This window comes from Juglans microcarpa x Juglans regia, chromosome 8D, assembly GCF_004785595.1.
Source record: "Juglans microcarpa x Juglans regia isolate MS1-56 chromosome 8D, Jm3101_v1.0, whole genome shotgun sequence".
NCBI lineage: Eukaryota > Viridiplantae > Streptophyta > Magnoliopsida > Fagales > Juglandaceae > Juglans > Juglans microcarpa x Juglans regia.
The window spans coordinates 5,399,648-5,424,735 of NC_054608.1; the positions used below are offsets into that span (position 1 = coordinate 5,399,648).

Below are 25,088 nucleotides of genomic sequence, written 5' to 3' on the forward strand. Positions count from 1 at the left end.
TTCTTCTCTCCTCTCTCTCTCTTCTTTCCCAACCCTTCTCTCCCAACCCTTCTCTCCCCAGTCTATTTCATCGTCCTCCAGCCACTACCGCCGTGCACCTCACCGCCCCTCCCATTCTCTTCCTCACCGGCCGGCGACCACCCCCTTCATTCCCAACCCCTCCCGCGCCACTTTAGGCCTCCACGCACGACTTAAAGCCGCAGCCACCATTTGCTCCACTGCCGCCGTCGTGCCACCTCTAGCCACCCTCTCTTCACCACATTATCCTTGACCTCCCAGCAACCTAACCCACCCATCCTCAGCTCCGATCCGCCACCGGTGAAGCTCCACCATCCATATTTTTGTTTTGAGCATTTTGATCTCCAAACACCTCCCACGCCGCCACCCACGGCCAAGCACCACCACCATTAGTTTCACCGATATCCCTAAGCCTTTCCCTAGTAATCTCGGGTCTTGGTTTGTCCCTGTTCCAAAGTGGGTTTTTGAGACCCATGGCCACAGTGCATTTTGCACTATTTCGTTGATGTGCCGCTACTTCTTGTACCTCCGTGATCCTTCAAAAATTATAATAAAGCATTGTAAGTATTTTTCCAAAGAACTTTCGTGATTTAAATGTATTTTTGCACTAACTCATTTTACTCTTAACTGGTTGGTTATGTCGGACTAAGTCCAAGGAGTAAGGGGGTCGGATCGATTGAATGATGAAGTTGTTTGTGTTATTGGACTATGTTGTGATTTATTGGTTGTTGGATAATGTGTTGTACTATGTACATTGCATATTTGCACGCATGTTCATGTTTGTAACTGAAAACTAGGTTTTCGCACAATTGCATACATGTTCATGTGTATACTTGAAATGATTGGATTGACTGGTTTGAGAGAAATGAAAAGAGACTATAGGGATGGTGGTATAGTCCCGTCTGTGATTCCCGCCTACAGTGCTCTGATAAGTACTTCTTGTGTGAAAATGAACTGTAGGGATGGTGGTATAGTCCTGCTTGTGATTCCCGCCTACGGTACATGCGGTAGGGATAGTGGTATAGTCCCACATGTGATTCCCACCTATAGTGTCCGATAAATGTTTTTGTTGTCGGTTTATAATTTAATGGTTACAAGCGCATTTTCTGGAAAAATGACAGACATTATTCATGGCGTGTTTTTGGTCAAATGAGATTTTTGGCGTGCGTTGAAAAATAATTATTTGCAGGGAACATGAGGTTTTTGGGGTCACATTTGTGGTTCGTTATGTACTCATGTGTGTTGGCTCCATTAATGCATTTCTATCACTTGGGTTGCTTGGTTGATTACTTGCTAAGATTCATAATCTCACGATATTCGATACCCTGCGGTACCATTTTATGGTATCGCAGTTTTTGATGCAGATGAGGACGACGAGCCTTAGGCTTTGGCTCCGCTAGAGGAGTGATCTGGGATTGTTCTCGTGTATCGAGATTCGTTTTATCACTCGTTTATGTATTTTCCCTTTGTAATATATTTTGTGATAACTGGTACTTAGTTGGTGAACTTTTAATTAACCGTTACGACCTTTGTTGTGCACTTTTGGATATTGCACACACTTGAGCACATTTCGTTCGGATGCGTGGCCCGTGTTGTCATCATCCCAACGTCACAATTCTCGAATTTCCGTACGTGGGAGTCGGGGCATCACAGTAAATTCTTTGGATTTTCCTCAGTATTGTAAATAAAATAGTTGGGACCAAAATCTCTTTCAATTCTAGCTCTCTTACTCCTTAATTCAAAAATAAATTTATTTTCAATATCAAAAAATCTATAAACAGTCCTATTTTTTACATATCCAAGAAAGACACAAGTAGTAGTTCTAACACCCAATTTGGGTCTTTTAGGATCTATTAGCCTTACAAATGCCAACCAACCCCAAACTTCAAAATATTCCAAATTTGGCTTAAACCCACTCCATAATTCAAAAGGTGTAGTTTTTGAATTTTTGCAAGGCACCTTATTTAAAACCTAACAAGCAGTCAAAACTGTTTCACTCCAAAAATTTGAAGGAACGCATGAATCAATAAGCATAGCATCCATCAACTCAATCAATGTTCTATTTTTTCTCTCAGCCACGCTTTTATTTTTTCAAAAGCATCACTTTTATTTTTTAATATATAAACATATGTATATTTTGAAAAAACATCAATAAAAGTGATAAAATATCTATTTTCTTCCCGAGTTAAAATTCCTTCAAATTGACAAAGATCGGTGTGAATTAAATCTAACAATTTGATATTTTTTCAACACTTCTATGAGTAGGGCTGAGCAAAAATCCAACAATTCGACTCCGAATTTGACTCCGCTCTTGGTTCGCTCCGACTCCAACTTGTCGGAGTCGAAGTCGAAGTCGGAGTCGGAGTTTTTTCCCTATTGGAAATCGGAGTCGGAGTCATTGGATGAACCGACTCCAGCTCCTCTCTGATCCGCGTCCAACACTCTGCCTCCGACTCCGCCTCCGACTTGGTCCCCGATTTTATACATATTTTATAAAAAATATGTGTTTTTCTATATATTAATCATTTAAATTTTATACAACTATATCTTATATAGTTAGTTAAACTCAATAATATACTAGTTAAATAATATATTTATACTATAATATATAGACTAAATTGACTAATAAATAATAATAGTTTAGTATATGACTATATGTAAATATCATACTATTACAAATTTACAATATTACTACCATGTTACATGTAAGTTGTAACACTAAATTACTAATGTATAAATATAATAACATGTAATACTAATGTATATATAATATACTATAAACACTAAGATGCATAATAACATCAACATGTAATACTAATGGATAAACACTAATCTATAAATTTAGAATAACATATTATACTAATGTATAATAACTAAAGTATTATTCATATAAGTTTTATATAACAATATCTTGTATTAATTATATTTTTTGACTTAAAAAATTCTCAACATATAACTTTTGATAAATATATTAGTAATACTAATATATATTAGTATATTAATTAGATTTATGGTCTAATACTAATACTATTAGTAATCCACTTTAAGTCTATATATCAATTACTATATAAATCACTATAGTATTAATTACTAATACTACATTACTATATTACTATATGATACTATTAACTATAGTGATATACTAGTATTAGTATACTAATACTATCAGTGATATAATTAGTATAGTGATTTATACTAATAGTATTGTATAGTTATACTAAATTAAAATCACTATAGCAAATACTAATATATAGTTATGCTAATCACTATAACTAATACTAATACTAATATAGACTGTAGTTATAACTTATAGTATTATACCTATACTAAATCACAATAACTTATACTAATATAGTTATACTAAATCACTATAACTTATACTAATATTTATACTAATACTATTATAGACTATAGTTATAACTTATATTATCATATCTATACAAAATCACTATAACTTGTACTAATATATTATATAGTTATACTAAATCACTATAACTTATACTAATATAGTTATGCTAAATCACTATAACTAATACTAATGTAGTTATACTAATCACTATAACTATATATAGTATTAATAATAACTAATACTAATATAACTATTAGTATAACTAATATCACTACTAGTATAACTAATACTAATACTATTAGTGTATTACTAATATTTATATATATTAATATATATATATATATATCAAGTATAAGATATTAGAGATTTAATATATATATATAATATTAAATCACTAACATACTAATAGTATGATACTATTGTATTAGTAATTATACTATAAGATATAGTAATAGACTAATAGTATATTATAGTAATAGTATATTATACATAAAATAGTAATACTATTTTTTGAATCTTCATTTCGTATACGGTGCCTTTTTTTTAATATTCATATATAATAATATATATATCATATATTTTTTATGAATCTTCATATATATATAATTAAAAATAGATTCATAGTAATTATAATAGTATACTATAGTAACTATACGGTGCTTTTTTTTTTTAATCTTCATTTCGTATACGGTGCCTTTATTTATTGTAGTGATTAGTTGGATGTGGATATGGAATCATGGATGATGGGAGTTCATGTAAAAATAGGACTTTCTTTTTATTTTTAATTTTTGAATGTATGTTAGTATGTTACTTGTTTTATTTAGTTATATTTTTTTATTATAATCAAAAGTTTAATAAGCTTGGATTGTAATTTTGAGAAAATTGAAATTTGATAGCCCACAATTTTTATTTTTTTAAAAAAGTGGGTCAAATATGAAGTTAAAAAAATTAAAAAAAAAAGTCTAAAAATCGGACTCCGCTCCGATAAGTCGGAGTCAGAGGCGGAGCGGATTCTCTACATCTCGGAGTCGGAGTTGAAGGTCGAATTCGACCTCCGACAAAGTCGGAGTTGGAGTTGGAGGTTGGGCCCTCCGACTCCGAAGCAGTCGGTGCTCAGCACTGTCTATGAGGCCATTTTGTAATTTTTACTTGACTACAAACTCCACATTTTTTAAAATCCTTCGTCAATTTGGGAATTAATCCTAAACTACTCATGATAGTAACATATCTACTATTGATATGACATAAACGTGCATGCCAAAAATCTAAAAAAGAAAGCATGTAAATATAAACGTTCGATGCTTTATGCTCAACATTCAATTTAAACATATCATCGCAAACATAGTCATTGCCCACAAATACTCCATTTTTCGTTATAACAAAATTATCAGATTCAATAGTTTGTTTGAAACCCGTTTTGTTGAGTAAAAAACTCGACATAAAATTATTCCTCATATACGGTGTATAAGTACATCTTTTAGCGTTAATATACACCCAGAAGTGTATTTCAATTCAACCTCAACACTCTCAACAACCTTGGTTTTACTAGAATCATCAAATGTAATTTATTTCTCTACTTCAAAGGGAGTATAATTTTTAAACAAACCTTTATCGTCACATATATGCCTATTGGCACCGGAATCTGCCCACCACCTTTCAACAAATTGAAATGGCTTATTGAGATCTCCAATGTTTTCTGTGCATTTTTCGATTTAGGCTCCATCTGAAATCTCCTTAAAATTGTGAGTAAAATACACAATAATATAATAAAAATCACAATGAAATGAACAATCAAACGAAACCAGTTTGGACTGAGGCACGGAAATATCGCTCTTTTTAAAGAGATTCAAGCCCCTTGCATTGTACAAAGTCTCAGATTAATCGGTGCAACAGAACTCCTCTTGACTTGACTCCTCCATAATACAACAGCCTAACTGATCTTCATATAGCCCGAACCAATTATACACAAGTGGTTGAGCTCAAAACTCTACTAAAAGAACACATTTCTTTTATCTGGAAATATTCTAAAAAATATATACTCACTAAGCTTGTTTCTCTTATCTTTTGTTTTTTTTTCCTGAAGTTTTTTGTTACCATGCACCCTGTTGTACCGAAGGTCTAATCAAATATATAGATATAGTCTATAGACATAACCGGGAAAAGGAATAAAGGAGCCAACGTTAACAACCATTTAACACCAACGTCTACAACTTTAAATAAGCCAACATCTAAAACTTAAATAAGCTAACTTAATACCCAAACCCAAAGCAACAACAACTAAATAACAAGCCCGTTGACACTTAAACATATATCAATATATGATACTTGAATTCAGGCACTTAAAGTGGAAGAAAGTAACGGTAAAAAAATAAATATTATTAAAAAATTACCGACGCTACTTTGGGGGTGCACACGGATAACCTCCGAGACTTGAGTATTGCTACAAAGCAACCACTGAAGCTGTGCACATATTGCACACACTACGTGGCTGCTTCTGCTCTTTTATTTTTTTTTAACCAAAACGTGTGTTGTTTTGATTCAATTTGAAAATCGGTTTCCTCTTTTCATCCCCATTCGAATTTATCCCACGAAACCACCCTCCTTCCTCGACACCAACCCGCTTCAATTCCTTCAGCTTCCTTAACCCAGCGCCTCCCAATGACTCCTCTCTCGGCAGTGCCACCGAGATTATAACAACGAACAAATTAACAAAAACGTACAAAATAACGCTTAAAAATGGGAGCAACCTATAGAACAACGAGGCAAGGGAAGAATATATAGAAGTCAGCGTCTCATCAGTCATAACCACTTCAACCGTTAGTACAAGATGAAGAGAGCAGAGCTTGTGTTCATTCCTACTCCTAGAATGGGTCACCTCGCATCGGCCATTGCGTTTGCAAAGCATTTGCTTGATAGAGATGGTCGTTTCTCCATCATGATTCTTGTCATGAACCCAGCATTTGCACCCACCAACCATAGCCTCGTACAGTTGATTGTTGCCTCTGACACCCGCGTAAGATTTATTCATCTTCCTCAAGTAGATCCTCCCCCAAAAGAGCTTTTCTTTAAGTTTGTTGAGAAATTCATCACCGAGTACGTAGTGAACTACACAAGTCATGTCAAAGAAGCTATCATCAACCATGTGTTATCCGCTTCACTTCCACTTGCTGATTTGGTGGGCGATTTGTTATGCTTCTCCAAGATTCATGTGGCTCATGAGCTTGGTGTTCCGTCGTATGTCTTCTTTATCGCTAATGCTGCCTTTTGTGGCTTCATGCTCTACCTTCCAACCCAGCATGACCAGGTGGGCATTGAGTTTAGGGAAATCGATCCCGAGTCAATCATTCCGAGTTATATCGTCCTGGTGCTTTGTCTTCATTAGCTCTCAACAAGGAAGGTGGGTACATCTGCTGAGTAAACCATGGTGGCGAGGGCTGAGCTCTTGGTGGGCTGAGGTCGTGGTGGGGAGCGCTTAGATCTTGGTGGGGAGGGGGGGTTGAGGTCGGCGACTTTGATGGCTAAGGATTCAGGAGGGCTCAGGGAGGAGGGGCGTGGGTTTCAACTTTTGGAATCGAGACTCAGGGCACTTGGAGATGGCCAACGAGGGGAATGAGGGCATCAAGACTTGTTGTTAGTGAATCTAGTCCGGTCTTCACATTATGTGTGTAATGGATGCAGCCAAATAGTGACTTCTATGAAGATTTTCTCCCAAGACTTTGGTGTAAGTGGTCACGAGGACCATCATTATTGAATCCATATCGTCAATGTTGTAATAGATCAGTGACTTAGGATGTTTTTTTTTTTTTTTCAAGATAGTGACTCAGGATGTTAAATATGTGAATAAATTACATACTTGTAAATAAACTTCGATCTTAATAAAAAAATAGTATTATTTTTATTAAAATAAAAACCATGTCTTCAACGACATTATTTATTTCAAACTACGATTAGCTAGGTTATCAAATTTTAAATGGATTACATGAATCGATACCAAACCAAAGACTCAAAGTACAACTTATATATTCTGTTCAATCTGCGTTGAATTAACCAAATAAGCGTAGCGTACGTGACTTCCATTTTCATTTATTTTACGATTATAATTCGTGGAACTGTGGGCAGAGTTGCAATTAAATATATATAATTATTAGTCATTATCCTCACAATTCCTTTGCTCATTATTAAAAAATCCATTCCTTTAAATTTTAATACATGACCCATGCCACCTAATTAATAATTAATATATGCAAATTGGGTGCATGCGACCTGAAATTAGTAGTAATTATGAAAACCCCAATATTGATAAATGATGTGTAGTACTTGTTGAACATTTCACAATCAAAATCGAGTTATTAATTAATTAGGACCTTTTCTACACCTTGTTATGCAAGAATATTAATTCAACTCGTATCTATTTTATTATTGCAATTTATTTTCTGTATTTTTCATTTGAAAATTTGCTTGATTTTGATTGACAAGTACTGAGATATAATAACTATATATGGTTTCATAGGTGAGCGTGATATGTACTTAAGAAAAACTTCATCTTTACCTTGTAATAAAGAGAAAAATCGAGACTTAGAACTTATTTTCTCTGAATCTTTGATATTTTATTATGAATTATTTTCATGATGACTCAAGATCTTTAATAGAAAAATTGATGTCTAGTTGATTTTCTATCATTTTTCCTTTCATTAAATCATGCCATGACCGTATAGTCTATACATCTCCTCCATCGTCATCATCTCTGAATCCGACCTTCAAAATGAGACATCAACATATACAAGTCTCACAAAATAAATGATAAATCAGAGTTCATAAGACAACTCGACCTAGGCTCTCAACAGTATATGAATTTTGTCAATTGACCCGTTGGGCCTGCGTGAGAAGGATCCAACTACATGAGTTCGAAAAAGGATCAAAAATTAGTTTTGAACAATTATAATTTTGGTGTGAACCCCCGATGTACAATTAGTACTTAATTAGTCATGAAAGGAAAATTTATCTTGAGATTTCATTTAAGAAGAATTATATTCATAAGTCGGTGTAAAAGATGCACACCCTACTTTACTGATATGGTGGGATTTGATTTGTAATAAAAATTTATAAGTTTGAGTTTTGTATATCAAATCGTACTACATAAATGATGTGGATGGTGTGTTTTCTACATCGACTTGTAAATAAAATAACTCTTCAATTCATATTTGTGTGCTTAGTTGAGCTCAAAAATGAAATTGGACTTGGATTATTTGAAGAGGGTGCAATATTGGCAAATTTCTAAAGACTCATGAGTGAGATTTGGTCATGTGTCCAACTTTCAAAAGATACAGAAATCAGTGGCACAAGTACTCTTTGGATCGAACATGCACACTGATCTCTATAAAATATGAAGAATGGGCCTATCTCCAAATGCATGGTGAGTTCAAAAAAAAAAAAAAAAAATCTGGTTCTCTAAATGCACGGTGAGTTAAAGAAAAAAAAAATGCGCGTGTAACATATTATTTATTCTAGCATTCATTATATTCATAAAAAAAGCTCAAAAAAAAAATTCATTTTTATGTAAACTTATCATCTTTCTAGCATCTTTAAAATCAACAATGTGTTTGATCTAAGGGTGCTACTTACCCGCACCTTGCTCCCACATGGTTGGAGGGGTGTTTTGCCCTCGAGAATCTGCCACTGCATCCCGAGAACAAAGCCCCCATTCGGGTGCTGGAGTGCAAGAATGGACCACTGGTCGGTTCCCACCCCCCCCCCCCCCCCCCCCCCCCCCACAAACGCCTATCCACGGTGGTCACAACTGAGAAAAAAAATTCCAAACAAAATAGACAAAAATCCACAACACAATACACAACAAATCAGAAACAACAAAAAAATAACCTAAACTAGTACATATTGGAGCAAACCCATGACGATTGTGAGAGGGAGAGTTTGAGAAGAAGAGGAGGAGGAACCGAAGACGTGGGCCGCGCTGCAACGGTGACTACAAGAGGGAGAGATGTTCTGAGAGGACATAGCTGCAAGAAATGAAGGGGAGAGAGAGAGAGAGAGAGAGAGAGAGAGAGAGAGAGAGAGACTGTGCGGGGGGAATTAGCTTTTACATAAATCCTAAAATGATGTCATTTCACTTTAAAAAAAAAAAATCAGACCATGAGTGTTAGGTTTTCATCGTTAAATTAAAGAGATTGATAGAATGTGTTCACCACATGACCGCTCCTGTACTCACCACTCTAAAAACAAGACGTTTTAGGAGTAATGTCGAATTTCATAAAATACTTGACAAATTCAGCAACAAATGAAATATATGTGTACGTATGTGTGTGTGTATGATGATCTTGTTTTTGTTGTTGTTTGAGTATGTCTTTCCTTAGTACTTTTTTATTCTCGTTGTTGTTGGAGTTTTGCTAGGGGGCTTGGTTTTGAATGGCCGCTGTTTCATGCGGGGCTTCGGAAACGAGTTGCATGCTTCTAATAGCGCTAGCCAACTTGTTTCTTGTCCATTTCAGTAAGAGGAACAACCATGTTGTGTGTGTATATCTATATATATATATATATATATATATATATGTCCAAACCCAGAACAAACCATTTTTCCTTCCAAACTTTGGCGTTTCCAATTTAGCATTTGTCTGTCTGTCTGTTTGTCTGATTTCATCGGCTAGCTGCTGGTTTTGATTCCACTCCTTCCACGTTCTGGACATCTGTGAATCTCTCTATTCGATCACTTTCCTCTCAATGTATAATCAAATCAGTGGTGGTTACAAGAGACTACAATTTTGATTTATTACGACTGATTGAAGATGATGCATGGGTTTAGAGTTATTTTGTAATCACAATCGTAATATTGTACAGACAAAAATAAAAAATAAATTAAAAGAAAAAATTCTTTCTCTTCTAATATGTTGTCTTTCTATTAAAAAATAGTAATGTTAGATATAATTTTAGAGTGTAAAGTGTATAAATTATGTGCACTTCATTTTTAAAAATAAAAGAAAGTAGACTTCACTATAAAAAAAATGATTTTTTCCATATAAATCCATTTTTTGTTTTAACAGGCAGCATGTGATATTTGCAAAGTCTAATATTATATAGTTCATTTTCCCTCCTAAAAGCAAAGAGTAAGGGTAGATATAATCGTGGAGTACGTATGCATAAGCACCACATAATCATTTTAAAAAATAGTAAGGTCTATTATTAAAAATTTACTTTTTTATCTTACAAGTCTCGTATTATCTCACTTTTTTAAAAATGATCGTACGACGCTTGCACATTTCATGATTATAAATATCATTTTTAAAAAACAAATTGGTTCTAGAAATTGAAAACTACTAGTATGAATCGTTTGATTTGTAATTTTGGATCATGTCGATGCCACGCTGACTTGAATAATGAGCGAGAGAAGAAGATGATTGAAAAGATGTAATTCTAAAATAATGATAATAAAAAATCGTCATGATTGAGGAACTTGGGTCGGGATTTGGGCTGTCCGAGTCCAACTAGAGGTAATCTGCGGCTTGGGACTTGGGAGAGAAGGTTCCATCCCCTCCTCCCTCCATCCCCTTTAACTCGTACGGGGGTGGCTTTTTATCTACAAATTTTTATTTTTATATTGGGTTATTTAATAAATTATTTGTTTTCATATGAACGGGAAATTACATGTAGCAAGAGCAGGAATTCTATGAGATAGTACTGTTGAAATTTTATACCATGTCAACGGTATGTTTCAATAGTGGGCTGTTGTTGAGAGTTGATAAAGAGTGGAGAAAAATGATGAGAATCTAGATCTCTAGAAGATCAGCCGCAATCGGAGGTGGTCATTTCTGAGTACCACGAATTTTCACAATGGGATAATGCTACTCAGCCACCTAGCATATATTGCTATGCGTGCTCTCTAGTGCAATTGCAATTTATATTTTTTCCTTTTTTCTTTCATATATTTTTCTTTCAATAGTGATCACTTCCTTAATCGTTAAGAATAAAAAATAAAAATAAAATAAAATAGACGAGTGGTCAAATCGAGAAGGCCAAACCAAGGGGCAACTTAGCATTTTCCTTTCACAGTGATGTGTAAATCTTGTGCATCTAAGGGATTGATTGCAAATCAGGGGGACTGTAACTAAGAACACAAATAAAAAAAGTCGAGTTATGTCATACTGGTGAAGCTACAATCCATCAACAATAGGTTAACTTTGATAGCTGGCTTTCATTGAGAGTTGACAAAGAGTGGAGAAAATAATAATAATCGAATCTTTGAAAGATCGATGCCATGTGAAGCAGTGCGTGGTCAGTGACAAATGTACATTTTTACAGCGACACGCAAACCGCACACACTTGACAAATTAATGGTAAACAAGAGGCATCACATATGCTTAGAAATAAACAAGTAGCATTTGCCCCCACCCAAAGGCAAATGGTAAGAAACAAACAAGAAGTAGGTGCCCCAAATTTGAGGCATCCTTTAAGTGATTGACTTGATCTCGAACAAACAAACAAAAACTATATGCTACTACTAATATATTTAGGATCAATTTCATAAAACCCTCATAGCAAAAATATCATATTTTGCATTAGTGTTTTACACAATGGCAATTATATATATATATATATATTTCATAAAAATTAAATCAATGATTTACTTACTAAGAAAATTATTAGCCCCAGTAAGTCTCCCTAGTCTTGTGTTGTTTTTTACATCCAGAAAAATGTAGAAATTGAGAAAGGGACACCACACCTAGTGATTAATTACAAACCTATATATATATATATATATATATATATATATATATATATCATGAGCCGACTTGTACTAGCTTGAGCATGTCTGGCCACATCTCTAGATTTACTACTTAATCATGAGTTTTTGCTTGCGTGCTTTGCTCTCAAACCACATGTTGTATAATAAAATCCCCTAAATCTAGATTCGTTTTGGTATTTTGTCAGGTGATGAGTTGTGCAAACATGTTGTTGATGTCGTGTTTTACGGGCCTGGGCAACTCCACGCTGGCAACACTCGGACTCTTCCCTACAAGGAGGAGAATGGGAGCTCGAAGTCCGTAGTACCTCTGACACTCAAGTTAGTTTCAATATTGGAGATGAATAGAGAAAGTAGTAGAAATGTATGTAGATGTTCACCTCTTTATTAATTACAGGAGACGTCTATTTATACCTGTCGTTCTGGCCTTCATGGTAGTGGGGTGTCGCTCGGTAGGAGATTGGACGCCTATGTTGACCATCTGTCATACTATAGGATGTTCAAGTCTAATGGTGACTACTCCTAACACAGGACCTCTCTCTGTGCGTTCCAAGTCCTGGGCCGCATTGAATGCGGCATGTTTTCCTCTCTAAGTCTCCTTCTACCTCATTAATGCGGCGTGCCTTCCTCTCTAAGTTTCATATTCTCCATTAATGCAACGTGCATTCCTCAGATATTTTTCTTTGTCTATCATGTCTGGGTGGCAATATTTAGAGTTGGTGAGTGTACCTGTCCGTCAGCTAGAGGGTTTCCAAACTGTCTTCCCTGCCATATTTGTGCCATGGTTTCCTATCTACCAATCTTCTTTAGTTGGGCCTTTGAAGTATACATGGCCCGACCCATACCTCATATCAGTGCTTGGGCCCGTGTCTTCTTAGTTTGCTCGGCTCGGTCCAGACTTTATGTCTAGGCTCTGACCCGAGCCCTTCTCCTGGTTCGGCCCCCAACCCGGGCCCTTTGCCTAATCTGACCCAGGGGATAACTCCCCTTACACATGTATTAATTGGTCTCTAGGTCGAAATGGATTTCATATTAGCCAACTTAAGCCTTAGACGTGTAAATTAGGGTTTGTGTTCTTAGCTTCTTAAGCAAGAACTCGATTACATCACCAAATAATGTTCATTCTAATCAATGTGATCTTGACTAGATTAAGACAAGAGTACTTCTACCTGTAAGATGGTGTGAAGGACATAGTACCATCTTGACTATAATCATGTTCATATGATAAGATTTGATTTGGAAAATTCAAGTTTTTATATTTGAATTAAATCTCTTTTACAAATCAAATCATGACATGTTATCGGCGTTTATAAATATGTGTTCTCCACACCAACTTACAAATAGAGTCTATCTGAAGACAAATATGTCTTGGATGATCATGAATTGATGCATTTATACAATGATTCGAACCCCTTATATAGATGATAATTCTTAATTCATGTTGAATACCGGTAAAATTCACTTGATCAATTTTATAATTGTATGTTTACATGCTACAAGAAAACTGTTTATTTGTGAACAGTTATTTCCAGCGAAAATAATTATTTCTTATCGAAATGAGTTTGTTTTTATCACAAATAGTCATAATTGTCACAAATAATCTGTCACGAATGCTCGGGTCAAATCCAAGCATTTGTGACGGATTATTTGCGACAAAACAGACTCCTTTAACAGAAAATAGTCATTTTTACAAGAAATAATTAGCTACAAATAGATCGTGAAGTGGTGAGGACTATCATTATTGAATCCATACCGTCAATATTGTAATAGATCGTGATTGAGGATTTTTTTTTTCCAAGATAGTGACTGAGAATGTTAAATATATATGCCAATAAATTAATTACATATATACTTGTAAATAAACTTCTTAATAAAAATAGTATTTTTATTAAAATAAGAACCATGTCTTCAACAACATTATTTATTTCAAACGATGTATTCTATTCAATCTGCTTTGAATTAACTAAATAAGTGTAGCGTACGTGACTTCCATTTTGGTTTATTTTACATTTATAATTCGTGGAACTGTGGGCAGAGTTGCAATTAAATATATATAATTATTAGTCATTATCCTCACAATTCCTTTGCTCATTAATTAAAAATTCCATTCCTTTAAATTTTAATACATGACCCATGCCACCTAATTAATAATTAATATATGCAAATTGGCCCAGTGCGACTTGAAATTAGTAGTAATTATGAAAACCCCAATATTGATAAATGATGTCTAGTAGGGCTGCAACCCGAGCTCAAAGCATCGGATATGTGCCCGACCCGACCTGAATATCTACAGTACGGATGACAACCCGATCCAAACCGACTATGCAAAACAAAAAAGGGGTCGAACCCGTATGACCAGACTGATCTTAAAAAGAAAGGAAAAAAAAAAAAAAAAAGGCAGGTTTGGTTCAGATATTTCGGGGTCATATGTGTAACCTTAAGGGGTTCGTCAACACTTTGATGGACGGGCTCACGTAGCCGTCGATTTGGTTTTGACGCAAGTTACTCCCCACCCTCTGATCACAATAATTTGGAGTCGCTGGCAAGCTGTTACTGCTGCCTTAATTAATGGTGTCGACTATGTAAACGGGTTTGATGAGACTGACGGGAATACTCCCATTTTCAAATTAATTAACAATAATATTATATTATTATTTCTTAATTATAAGAGTTGCAACTGACAAGCTGGAGAGAATTGCACCGATAAAATAAATAAAATAAATCTAATATTAAAGTACACGTGGCAAGCAAACAATGATTGCTTAACCTAAAATAAAAAAATTACAGATTAAAGTACATTTGAGTGATCATTAAAGCATACGTTTGATTGCTTTTAAAAAAAAAAAAGACGTTTGAGTGACTGCACGTACAATACTACAGCAATCTAAAGATGAAGTTTGAGTGAATGAACCAATGCCCAAGGCCCCAAGGTCTATGAGTTAACCCCTACCAGTCGGCAGTCGGTTTCGACCAACATAATACATAGCGAACCCGTTGTTTCACTTGACCCGATGAACCCGGCTTTTGTCGGGTGAGCCAATAACGAGTCTTGCGGACGGATCGGTTTAGGGCCTTTTATGCACAGGCCTAATATCTAGTACTTGTTGAACATTTCAAAATCAAAATCGAGTTATTAATTAATTAGGACCTTTTCTACACCTTGTTATGCTAGAATATTAATTCAACTCGTATCTATTTTATTATTCCAATTTATTTTCTGTATTTTTCATTTGAAATTTTGCTTGATTTTGATTGACAAGTACTGAGATATAATAACTATGATTTTCTGTATTGTTACAAGATATATTTTTTCTTTCACCTGTTTATTGTAGACATATCTTGTATGTATGCATAGCTATAGTTTTATATAAGGTTTATAGAGATTCATTTGCCTTGTATATACTACACAATACCTTAATTATATTTATACAATAGAAGATATTTTCGGCTGAATTTCACTATGGCGTAATTGCGTTTGACGGTTTATAAATACACCACCAACAAGCTTTATCCTGACAAAAATGTGAGGAACCATAACAGAAAAGATAGAATAACAAGTAGAATCAATCACACACAAGACAAGATTTATATGTTTCGACAACGTGCATACATCCATGAAATTATAGAGGATTTTATTAAGATAAAAACCAAACATATAATACGACGGCCATACAATCAATCTATAGTAAACTCTAATGAGTGGTTGGGTCAGATTTAGAGCCGAATATTCACTTCATGGCCCAAGCCTCATTGGGAATCCACTAAAAAACCTTAATGAATCCAACTTGTTGAATTAAGTCATCAAATCGGGCCGCACACAAACAAAACCAGGCTCCACAAAAAGAAGCCCAACAAATTTGAGTCGTTTGCAAACCACAAATAAAGCAAAACTCAAAATCAAGAAAGACTCCATCTTTACTATTAAGACTTAGTGTTTAGTGCTTTATACTTTGCACATAAGTTAGTTATATTCTTTCTATTAATATATCAGCGAATTACAGCCAAGTAAAGCTTTGTATATAAAGCAACTTTGTACACATTCTAAGATAGATCATTTATGAATGAAATACATCTTTCTAGAAATTAGAGGTCTCGACTTTCTTAATATGGTATCAGAAGAAATTAGGGCTTCCCTCTGATTTCTGCTCATCTTCTTCCACTCATGACTGATTCTATTACTCCTTCCCCTGTTGAATCTGATACACGTAGTCCTTATTTCCTTACCAATGTTGATCATCCTGATGTTCTTCTCGTTAGTGAGAAGTTGAGCAACAGCAATTATCATTATTGGTCATGTTTGATGTTCATTTCATTGAAGGCGCAGAACAATCTTGGATTTATTGATGGATCTCTACCTGCTCCAACAGAGGATAATTCTATGTTCTCTCCATGGAGTAAGTGTGATACAATTGTGCTTTCGTGGCTACTTAATTCTTTGTCTCCAAAGATTGCTCAGAGTGTGATATATGTTCATTCTTCTCATGCGATGTGGCTTGATTTGAAGGAGAGGTTCTCACAAGGTAATGGACCTCGAATCTTTGAGTTACAAACTGCTATTTTTGCCCTACGTCAACAATAGCATGATGTTAGTACATATTTTACAAAATTAAAGGTCCTATGGGATGAACTATTGAATTACCAGCCCTTACATGTCTATTATTGTAAAGGTTGCAAGTGTGATTCTACTAAGATTTTTGCTGCATATCATCACCAGAGCTATTTCATGAAGTTCCTTATGGGACTTACTGATGCTTTTGATAATGTAAGGGGTCAGATGTTGATGATGAATCATTTACCTTCTATTAATAAAGCATTCTCTCTTGTCATCCAAGAAGAGAGACAAAAGCTTGTTAGCACTCAAGGTACTTCTTTTGCCTCTGTTGAATCAGTAGCTCTAGCTACTAAAGGAGACACTAAGTGGAGGACTGCCATGCAATCTGAAATTTCAGCTTTGGAAGACAATGGTACATGGGAATTGGTTTCTCTACCTCTATTAAACATCCAGTTGGTTGTAAGTGGGTTTATAAGGTGAAACTTAAGTCTGATGGTAGTGCGGAAAGGTGCAAAGATAAGTTAGTTGCCAAGGGCTATACTCAATTAGAAGGTTTTGATTACTATGATATATTCAGTCATGTGGCCAAGCTTACCACAGTTCGAATTTTTTTGTCTATAGCTGCTGTAAAAAACTGGCATATTATTCAAATGGATGTGAATAATGCCTTCTTGAATGGAGATTTATATGAAGAAGTTTACACGTCTTTACCACCTGGATTTGACAGTAAGGGGGAGCAGAATTTAGTTTGCAAACTCAAAAAGTCTTTGTATGGCTTAAAGCAAGCCTCAAGATAATGGTTTGCAAAATTTTCTTCAACTCTATTAGCCACTGGTTTCGCTCAATCCAAGTTAGATTACTCTCTTTTCAGTAACAAGAGGTTTCTTCAATCATGTTGCTAGTTTATGTTGATGATATTTTGATTGTAAGTATAATGTTTCAGCTATGAATTCTTTGAAAAGATCTCTTAATGTTTTAAATTGAAAGACTTAGGCCCTTTGAAGTATTTTTTGGGTCTAGAACCTACCAGGTCCTCCAAGAGAATACATCTTTGTCAAAGAAAATATTCCCTAGACATAATAGAAGACTGTGGATTGCTTGGATGTAAACCAGTTTGTTCTCCAATGGAACAGGATTTGGTTTTAAGTGCAGACACTGGTGATGAATTAGCCGATCATTCTCAATATAGAAGGTTGATTAGAAGCTTAATATACTTGACCATTACAAGGTTAGACATTGCTTTCCCAGTTCCAAGGTTAAGTCAATTCATGCACAAGCTTCGAAAACCACATTTGGCAGCAGCTCATAGGGTGGTTCAATACATTAAAAACTCTATTGGCTTAGGCTTATTTTTTTCCTCTTCTTCAACTGATCTGCAGCTAAAAGTTTACACAGATTCAGACTGGGCAGCATGTCCTGATACCAGAAAATCTGTGACTGGTTACACTATTTTCTTAGGTGATAATTTGGTTAGTTGGAAATCAAAAAAGTAGCACACTATCTCCAATTCCTCTGCTGAAACAGAGTATAGAGCAATGACAGCAGCTGTTTGTGAAATTATTTAGTTGAAAAACTTGTTGGCAGATTTTAATATTGTGCATTCTCAACCTGTTTTGATGTATTGTGATATTCAAGTCACGATTCACATCTCTTCAAACCCAGTATACCATGACAGAACAAAGCATATAGAGTTGGATTGCCATGTTGTGCAAGAAAAGTTGCAAGGTGGAATTATTAAGCTCTTCCATGTAACATCCAATCATCAGATAGCAGATGTTCTGACTAAGGCACTTGGTTTATATCAATTTAATCACCTTATTGGTAAGATGGGACTACTTAATATATATAGTCCATCTAGAGGGGGAGTATTAAGACATAGTGGTTTAGTGCTTTATACTTTGCACACGTGTATAGGAAGTTAGTTATATTCTTTCTATTAATATATCAGCCAATTACAACCAAGAAAAGCTTTGTATATAAAGCAACTTTGTACACATTCTGAGATAGATCATATATGAATGAAATATATCTTTCCAGAAATTAGAGGTCTCGACTTTCTTAATATTTACCTTGTAATAGAGAGAAAAATCAAGACTTAGAACTTGTTTTCTCTGAATCTTTGATATTTTATTATGAATTATTTTCCTGACTCTAGATCTTTAGTAGAAAAATTGATATCTAGTTGATTTTCTATCATTTTTCCTTTCATTAAATCATGCCATGATCGTACAGTCCGTACATCTCCTCCATCGTCACCATCTCCGAATCTGACCTCCAAAATCAGACATCAACAAATACTAGACTGACAAAACAAATGATAAATCAGAGTTCATAAGACAACTCGACCTAGGCTCTCAACAGTATATGAATCTTGTCAATTGGTCCATTGGGCCAACGTGAGAAGGATCCAACTACATGAGTTCGTAAAAGAATCAGAAATTAGTTTTAAACGGTTATAATTTTGGTGTCCCCTGATGTATGATTAGTACTTAATTAGTCATAAAAAGAAAATTTATCTTGAGATTTCTTTTAAGACGAATTATATTCGTAAGTTGGTGGAAAAAACACACACTCCACATTACCGATGAGGCGGGATTTGATTTGTAACAAAAGTTTATAAGTTTGAGTTTTGCAAATCAAATCGTACTATATCAGTTACGTGGATTGTATGTTTATTATACCAACTTATAAATAGAATGACTTTTGAATAAACATTTGTGTGCTTGCTTGAGTACAAAAAAGAAATTGGACTTGGATTATTTGAAGAGGGTGCAATGGCAAATTTCTAAAGACTCAATGAGTGAGATTTGGTAATCTGTCCAACTTTCAAAAGATACAGAAATCAATGGCACAAGTACTCTTTGGATCGAACATGCACACTGATCTCTATAAAATATGAAGACAATTAAGGGGAAGAAAATCTATACACTTAGATGATTTTTTTATTTATTTTTCTTCTTGAAATTTAACGTCATCAGCTTGCAAATATGATTTTTTTTAATAAAAAAACAATTCTCTTATGAGTTTTGGGGCAAAAGCAGCTATCGAAACGAGTTGGCCAGCGTGAACTCATTAACTAACATGAAATGTGAATGGGGCTATCTCTAAATGCATGGTGAGTTCATATCAAATGTAGACACATTGAAAGGAATACTTCCTGAATTGAATTAATTGGTAAAAATAATATAAGGGTATTTATGCTAGTTACAAAGAGTAAAGTAAAAATAGATGTAATTACATATAAGGACACGGTAAAAATAACACTTAACAATGAAAAATAATACAATAATTATAAATTGTAATACTCCCCCTTAAGATGGAGAGTAAATAAAATGAACTTCCATCTTGGTTATCAATATAGAAAATTGTTGACTTCCTAAAGTTTTAGTAAGAACATCAGCAAGTTGATGTTGAGAAGCAACATAGAATGTCTTAATAACTCCCGCTTGAAGCTTGTCCCGTACAAAATGACAATCAAGCTCAATATATTTTGTGCACTCATGGAAAACAAGATTAGGTAAGAAGCCAAGCAATTTCACAAGTTGTAGTGGCCATCAAATAGTATTCTGCCTTTACAGATGAACAAGAAATTGTTTGTTGTTTCTTAGATTTCTAGGACACCAAAGAATCTCCAAGAAAAACACAGTAACCAGTAATAGACCTTCGAGTATCAGGATAGGAACCCCAATCTGAATCTGTGAAAGCTTCAATCTGAAGAGAAAAGTAAGCTAGAAAAAATAAACCATGTCGTGGACTAGATTTTACATACTGTAACATACAATAAGCTGCTTGTAAATGAGGCTCGCGTGGCTTATCCATATATCAACTAAGCCGATGAGCAGAAAAAGTTAGATCACGTTGTGTAATGGTAAGATATAATAATCTACCATTAGTACAGGAGGGGTCATGTGGTGAATATATTCTATCAATCAGCAGCATAAGTACTCTTTGAATCGTGTGGAAGACTCTAGAAAATCTCTGATACCATATCAAATGTAGACACGTTGAAAGAAATACTTCCTGAATTGAATTAATTGGTAAAAATAGTACAAGGGTATTTATACTAGTTACAAAGAGTAAAGTAAAAATAGATGTAATTACATGTAAGGACACGGTAAAAATAACACTTAAGAATAAAAAATAATACACCAATTATAAATTGTAATAGTTCAAAATAAAAAATAAAAAAAATCTGGTTCTCTAAATGCACAATGAGTTAAAGGAAAAAAATATGCACGTGTAACATATTATTTATTGTAGCATTCACTATATTCATAAAAAAAAGTCAAAATGCAAATTCGTTTTTATGTAAACTTATCATGTTTCTGGCATCTTTAAAATCAACAATGTGTTTTATCTAGGGTTGCTATATACCCTCACCCCCACTTCCCGCATGGGTGGAGGGGTGTTTTTGCCCTTGAGAATCCGCCACCGCACCGTGTGCTGGAGTGCGGAAATGGACCACTGGTTCATCCCCCCCCCCCCCCCAAATCCACTGCCTATCCACAGTGGCCACAACTGGAAAAAAAAAAAATTCCAAACACAATACATAAAAATCCACAACACAATACACAACAAATCGGAAACAACAAAAAAATAACCTAAACTAGTAAGAATTTGGAGCAAGCCCATGACCAAAGGCACACGGCGGCTGTGAGAGGGAGATTTTGAGAAGAAGAGGAGGAGACGAAGATGCGGGCCATGCTGCCATGGCGACTACGAGAGGGAGAGAGGTTATGAGTGGACATCGTCGCAGAAAAGGAAGGAGAGAGAGAGTGTGTATGTGTCGCGCGCGCGCGCGGGGGGGTGGGGTAAATTAGCTTTAACCTAAACCCCAGAATGATGTCAGTTCACTTTTAAAAAAAATAGATCATGAGTGTTAGGTTTTCATCGTTAAATTAAGAGATTAATAAAATGTGTTCACTACATGACCCCTCATGTACTAACCATTCTAAAAACAAGACATTTTAGGTGTAATGTCGAATGTGGTAAATAGAAGTGTAACCGGTCCGGTCTGGTTTTGGACAAAATCTAGGACCGAATAGGTATGTACTGGTTTTGTAATTTCCAAAACCGATTATTCACCGGTTACCCTCCTAAACTGGTACTTCTGATTTTACTGGTTTCCAGTCCAGTCTGGTCTAATTTTCTAATTTTTTTAAAATGTAAGTTTCACAGTTTGTTATTAAAAATTTGTTTATAAAAAAAAACTGATTTAAAAAAATATGTTTTATACTTTTATTAAAAAAAATCTGTTTTAACTTTTACTAAAAAAATCTACTTTACTAAAAACTACTTCAATAAAAAATCTGCTTTACTACAAAAAATCTGATTAACTAAAATTTGTTCTAGTAAAAACTGTTTTCCAAAAAACTGCTTTACTAAAAAAAATCTGCTACAAACTTGTAAATATAACTACTACAAAATTGGAAAAAAAAAATCTGCAATAAACTGCTTTATCTGCTATGAGTCTATGACTAATGGTCCAATGGATACAACTTACAGAATTTACACATCTACATTAAACAAAGTATTGTAAGTCTACAACAACTCATTGCATGTTAAAGGAAATAACTTAGTACTTACACATATTTTTTAGAGCAATCACAAGAAATTCAAGAATGGACATCAACAAGCCTATGAGCCTATGGAATAAAATAAGTTCAAAAGTCTAAATTAGAAGTCCAAAAGCCCAACAAATTACAAGTCCAAAAGCCTAAATTACAAGTCCAAACACTTAAAAGTCTGAATTACAAGTCTAAAAGTTCAACAAATTACAAGTCCAAATTACAATAACTTAGAACATCCAACAAAAAACTTCAATAGCTATGCACCAAGCCACCAACTCTAATAGTCCCTTCAACAATCTTTGCAATTGTATGAAAATAAATCAAGCAATTAATTCTAATAAAAAGTTAGTAATTATATTAAATAAAAAAAAATTAAAGAAAGATGTTATACAAGTTGACCTACCTTAAATTTAATTATCTCCAGCCAAAGAAGTAAGTCTTGAAGAACTTTCTAGGTCTTCCATGAGCTCTACACAAAAGGGAAAAAAATAAGCATAATAATTAAAACAAATTACTAATATGATTTACACTTTAGATATAGTTAAAGAAAATGTGAATGATGCTACATACCTATATCAATTTTCTTAAACTCTTCAACATCATCTATTAAAGTGCGAATGTTAATCGGGACAAAAGAACGGAGCCAATTTTATGTAAAAATAAGGGATTCTACCATAAGTGGAGATAGGCTACTGCAGAAATGATCAAGTACTCAACTTGCTATGCTAAAAGCTAACTCAGATGCCACTATAGATATCGGAACTGCAAGAACATCCCGCGCAACTCTTGAAAGCACGCGGTATCTAATGGAGTTGACATTCCACCAAGTCAATAAGTCGAATTCCACATCATCTTCTTCACATTTTTCACATAAATATCTCTCTAATTCAAATTTAGTCTCCAAAGAGTTCTCTGACTTCAAACGTTTCTTAATTTGTGCATAGATTAATGATCTGAAATCACCTTGACCTACCCTAGCAGTTGAACTTGTACTACTAGCCCCTCTCTCTTGATTGGCTCATAGTTTGATCTTATGCCCCAATATTACTTCTATCATTTTCACAATAACTATCATATAAACGAGTCAAGGCATCTTGAACCCGATCCACCAACATAAGAACTTTTGAACTATTATCCTCATATATTCCTTCAAAAATATATGTTAGACAATGCATTTTATACCAAGGATCAATAACCAACCCAACATACTATAAAAGATTCATTTTTTCAATATTTCCCCAATACTTCTCACATTTAGATTTCATACTAAATGCCATTGTCCTCAAATTATGAAGCCCTTCCACACACTCCAAATTAATTGCCCCTTGAATTGTTGCTAGCTCAAATACAAAACTGTTGCAAGTGACATAATTGGCCTCCGAGAAACACAAGGCTGCATAGTAAAAAAGTTTCAAAAATTTTACAAATAACCTACTCTTATCCCAATCATCCATGGTTGGAGGCCCTAACTTGGATGCCCCTCCCTTAACCAACTCACTAACACCATCATCATCCTCACTATCATCCTCCCCAACACTCTTAACATATCCCGGATCTTCATCCTCTAGCCGTTGAAATGCTTTTTGAAACTTTTCAACCCTATCCAACATCATATAAGTGGAGTTCCAACGGGTTGCTACATCTAAGTATACACCACTTTTACAAGTAATGTCTTCACTGTCACAACATTGCTTAAATATGTTCCACCTTTGTAGAGATGATTTTACATACTTCAAAGCTCCTCTAATTCTTGCAATTGATTGATCATATTCTTTCAACCCATCCCGAACAATCAAGTTCAAGATATGAACACAAAATCTCATATGCAAGAATTCATGTTCCAAAATAATATACCTTTTATTCCTTGTTCTTCTTTTGAGATACGAAACTGCCTCATTATTTGAACTTGCGTTATCAAGTGTAATTGTAAATATTTTGGGTCTCCCCCATTCAAGCAAACACATTACAATTTGTTTACCTAGTGTCTCACTTTTATGGTTTTCAACCTTGCAAAAATTGATAATTTCTTTGTACATGTTCCAATCTTCATCAATAAAATGTGCAGTGAGACACATGTAGTTAAAATTTTGCACGGATGTCCATGTATCCGTGGTTAGACAAATGCACTGCCCTTTAAGAGCACTTTTCAACTTGTCTTTCTCTCTCAAATAAAGTTTATAAATATCTTTTACAACTGTTACACGTGATGGAATCGCATTCCATCTAGATTGCACAACAAGCATGAATTTTTTAAATCCCTCCCCTTCCACATGTTTAAAATGAAGCTCATCAACAACCAACATTTCTGCTAAAACTTCTCTATATGCCTCAACACTAAAAACAATAGGTACAAGCCCCCCACTGCTTGATCCAAACTGGAAACTCAATATAGATTGGTTTTTATCTACTTTCCTAATTGGAGACTTCTTACATTTTTTTCCAAATGCCCCAACATTGATTTTGTGCCATTTATATTAGGATCACAACCATAAGTCATCCCACAAAGGTTACATAAAGCCCTAGGTTTCGACTTATCCTCAGTACGAATCTTTGTAAAATAATCTCAAACTACTGATCTTTTCCTACCAATAGATGGCTTACTTACATTAGATTTGGAAGAAAGCGGATCATTAGTCGCCATTGATTCCATAGTCCTTTGACTCCTTTCCATTGTAGGTTGAATATTGCCGTGTGTTTCTGTTTCATTTGAATGATTCATATGTGATTCTATAGTAACAAAAATAAACATTAATTGTTGAGCCTTCACAGTTTATTCAAATCCCCAACCCCAATTAATAAATATTGATTTCAGACCACACTAAACAAATGTTATTCAAGTAGAAAAATTAC

General features: G+C 34.6%; 1 protein-coding gene across 1 annotated transcript; it reads left to right on the top strand.

Moving 5' to 3' along the window:
* The first annotated feature begins 6,194 nt into the window (after positions 1–6,194).
* On the top strand, positions 6,195–6,749 carry LOC121242148 (UDP-glycosyltransferase 71K2-like). Its single transcript, XM_041140049.1, has one exon. The coding sequence runs from the start codon at positions 6,195–6,197 to the stop codon at positions 6,747–6,749; it is 555 nt and encodes a 184-aa protein (XP_040995983.1).
* Positions 6,750–25,088: the final 18,339 nt, after the last annotated feature.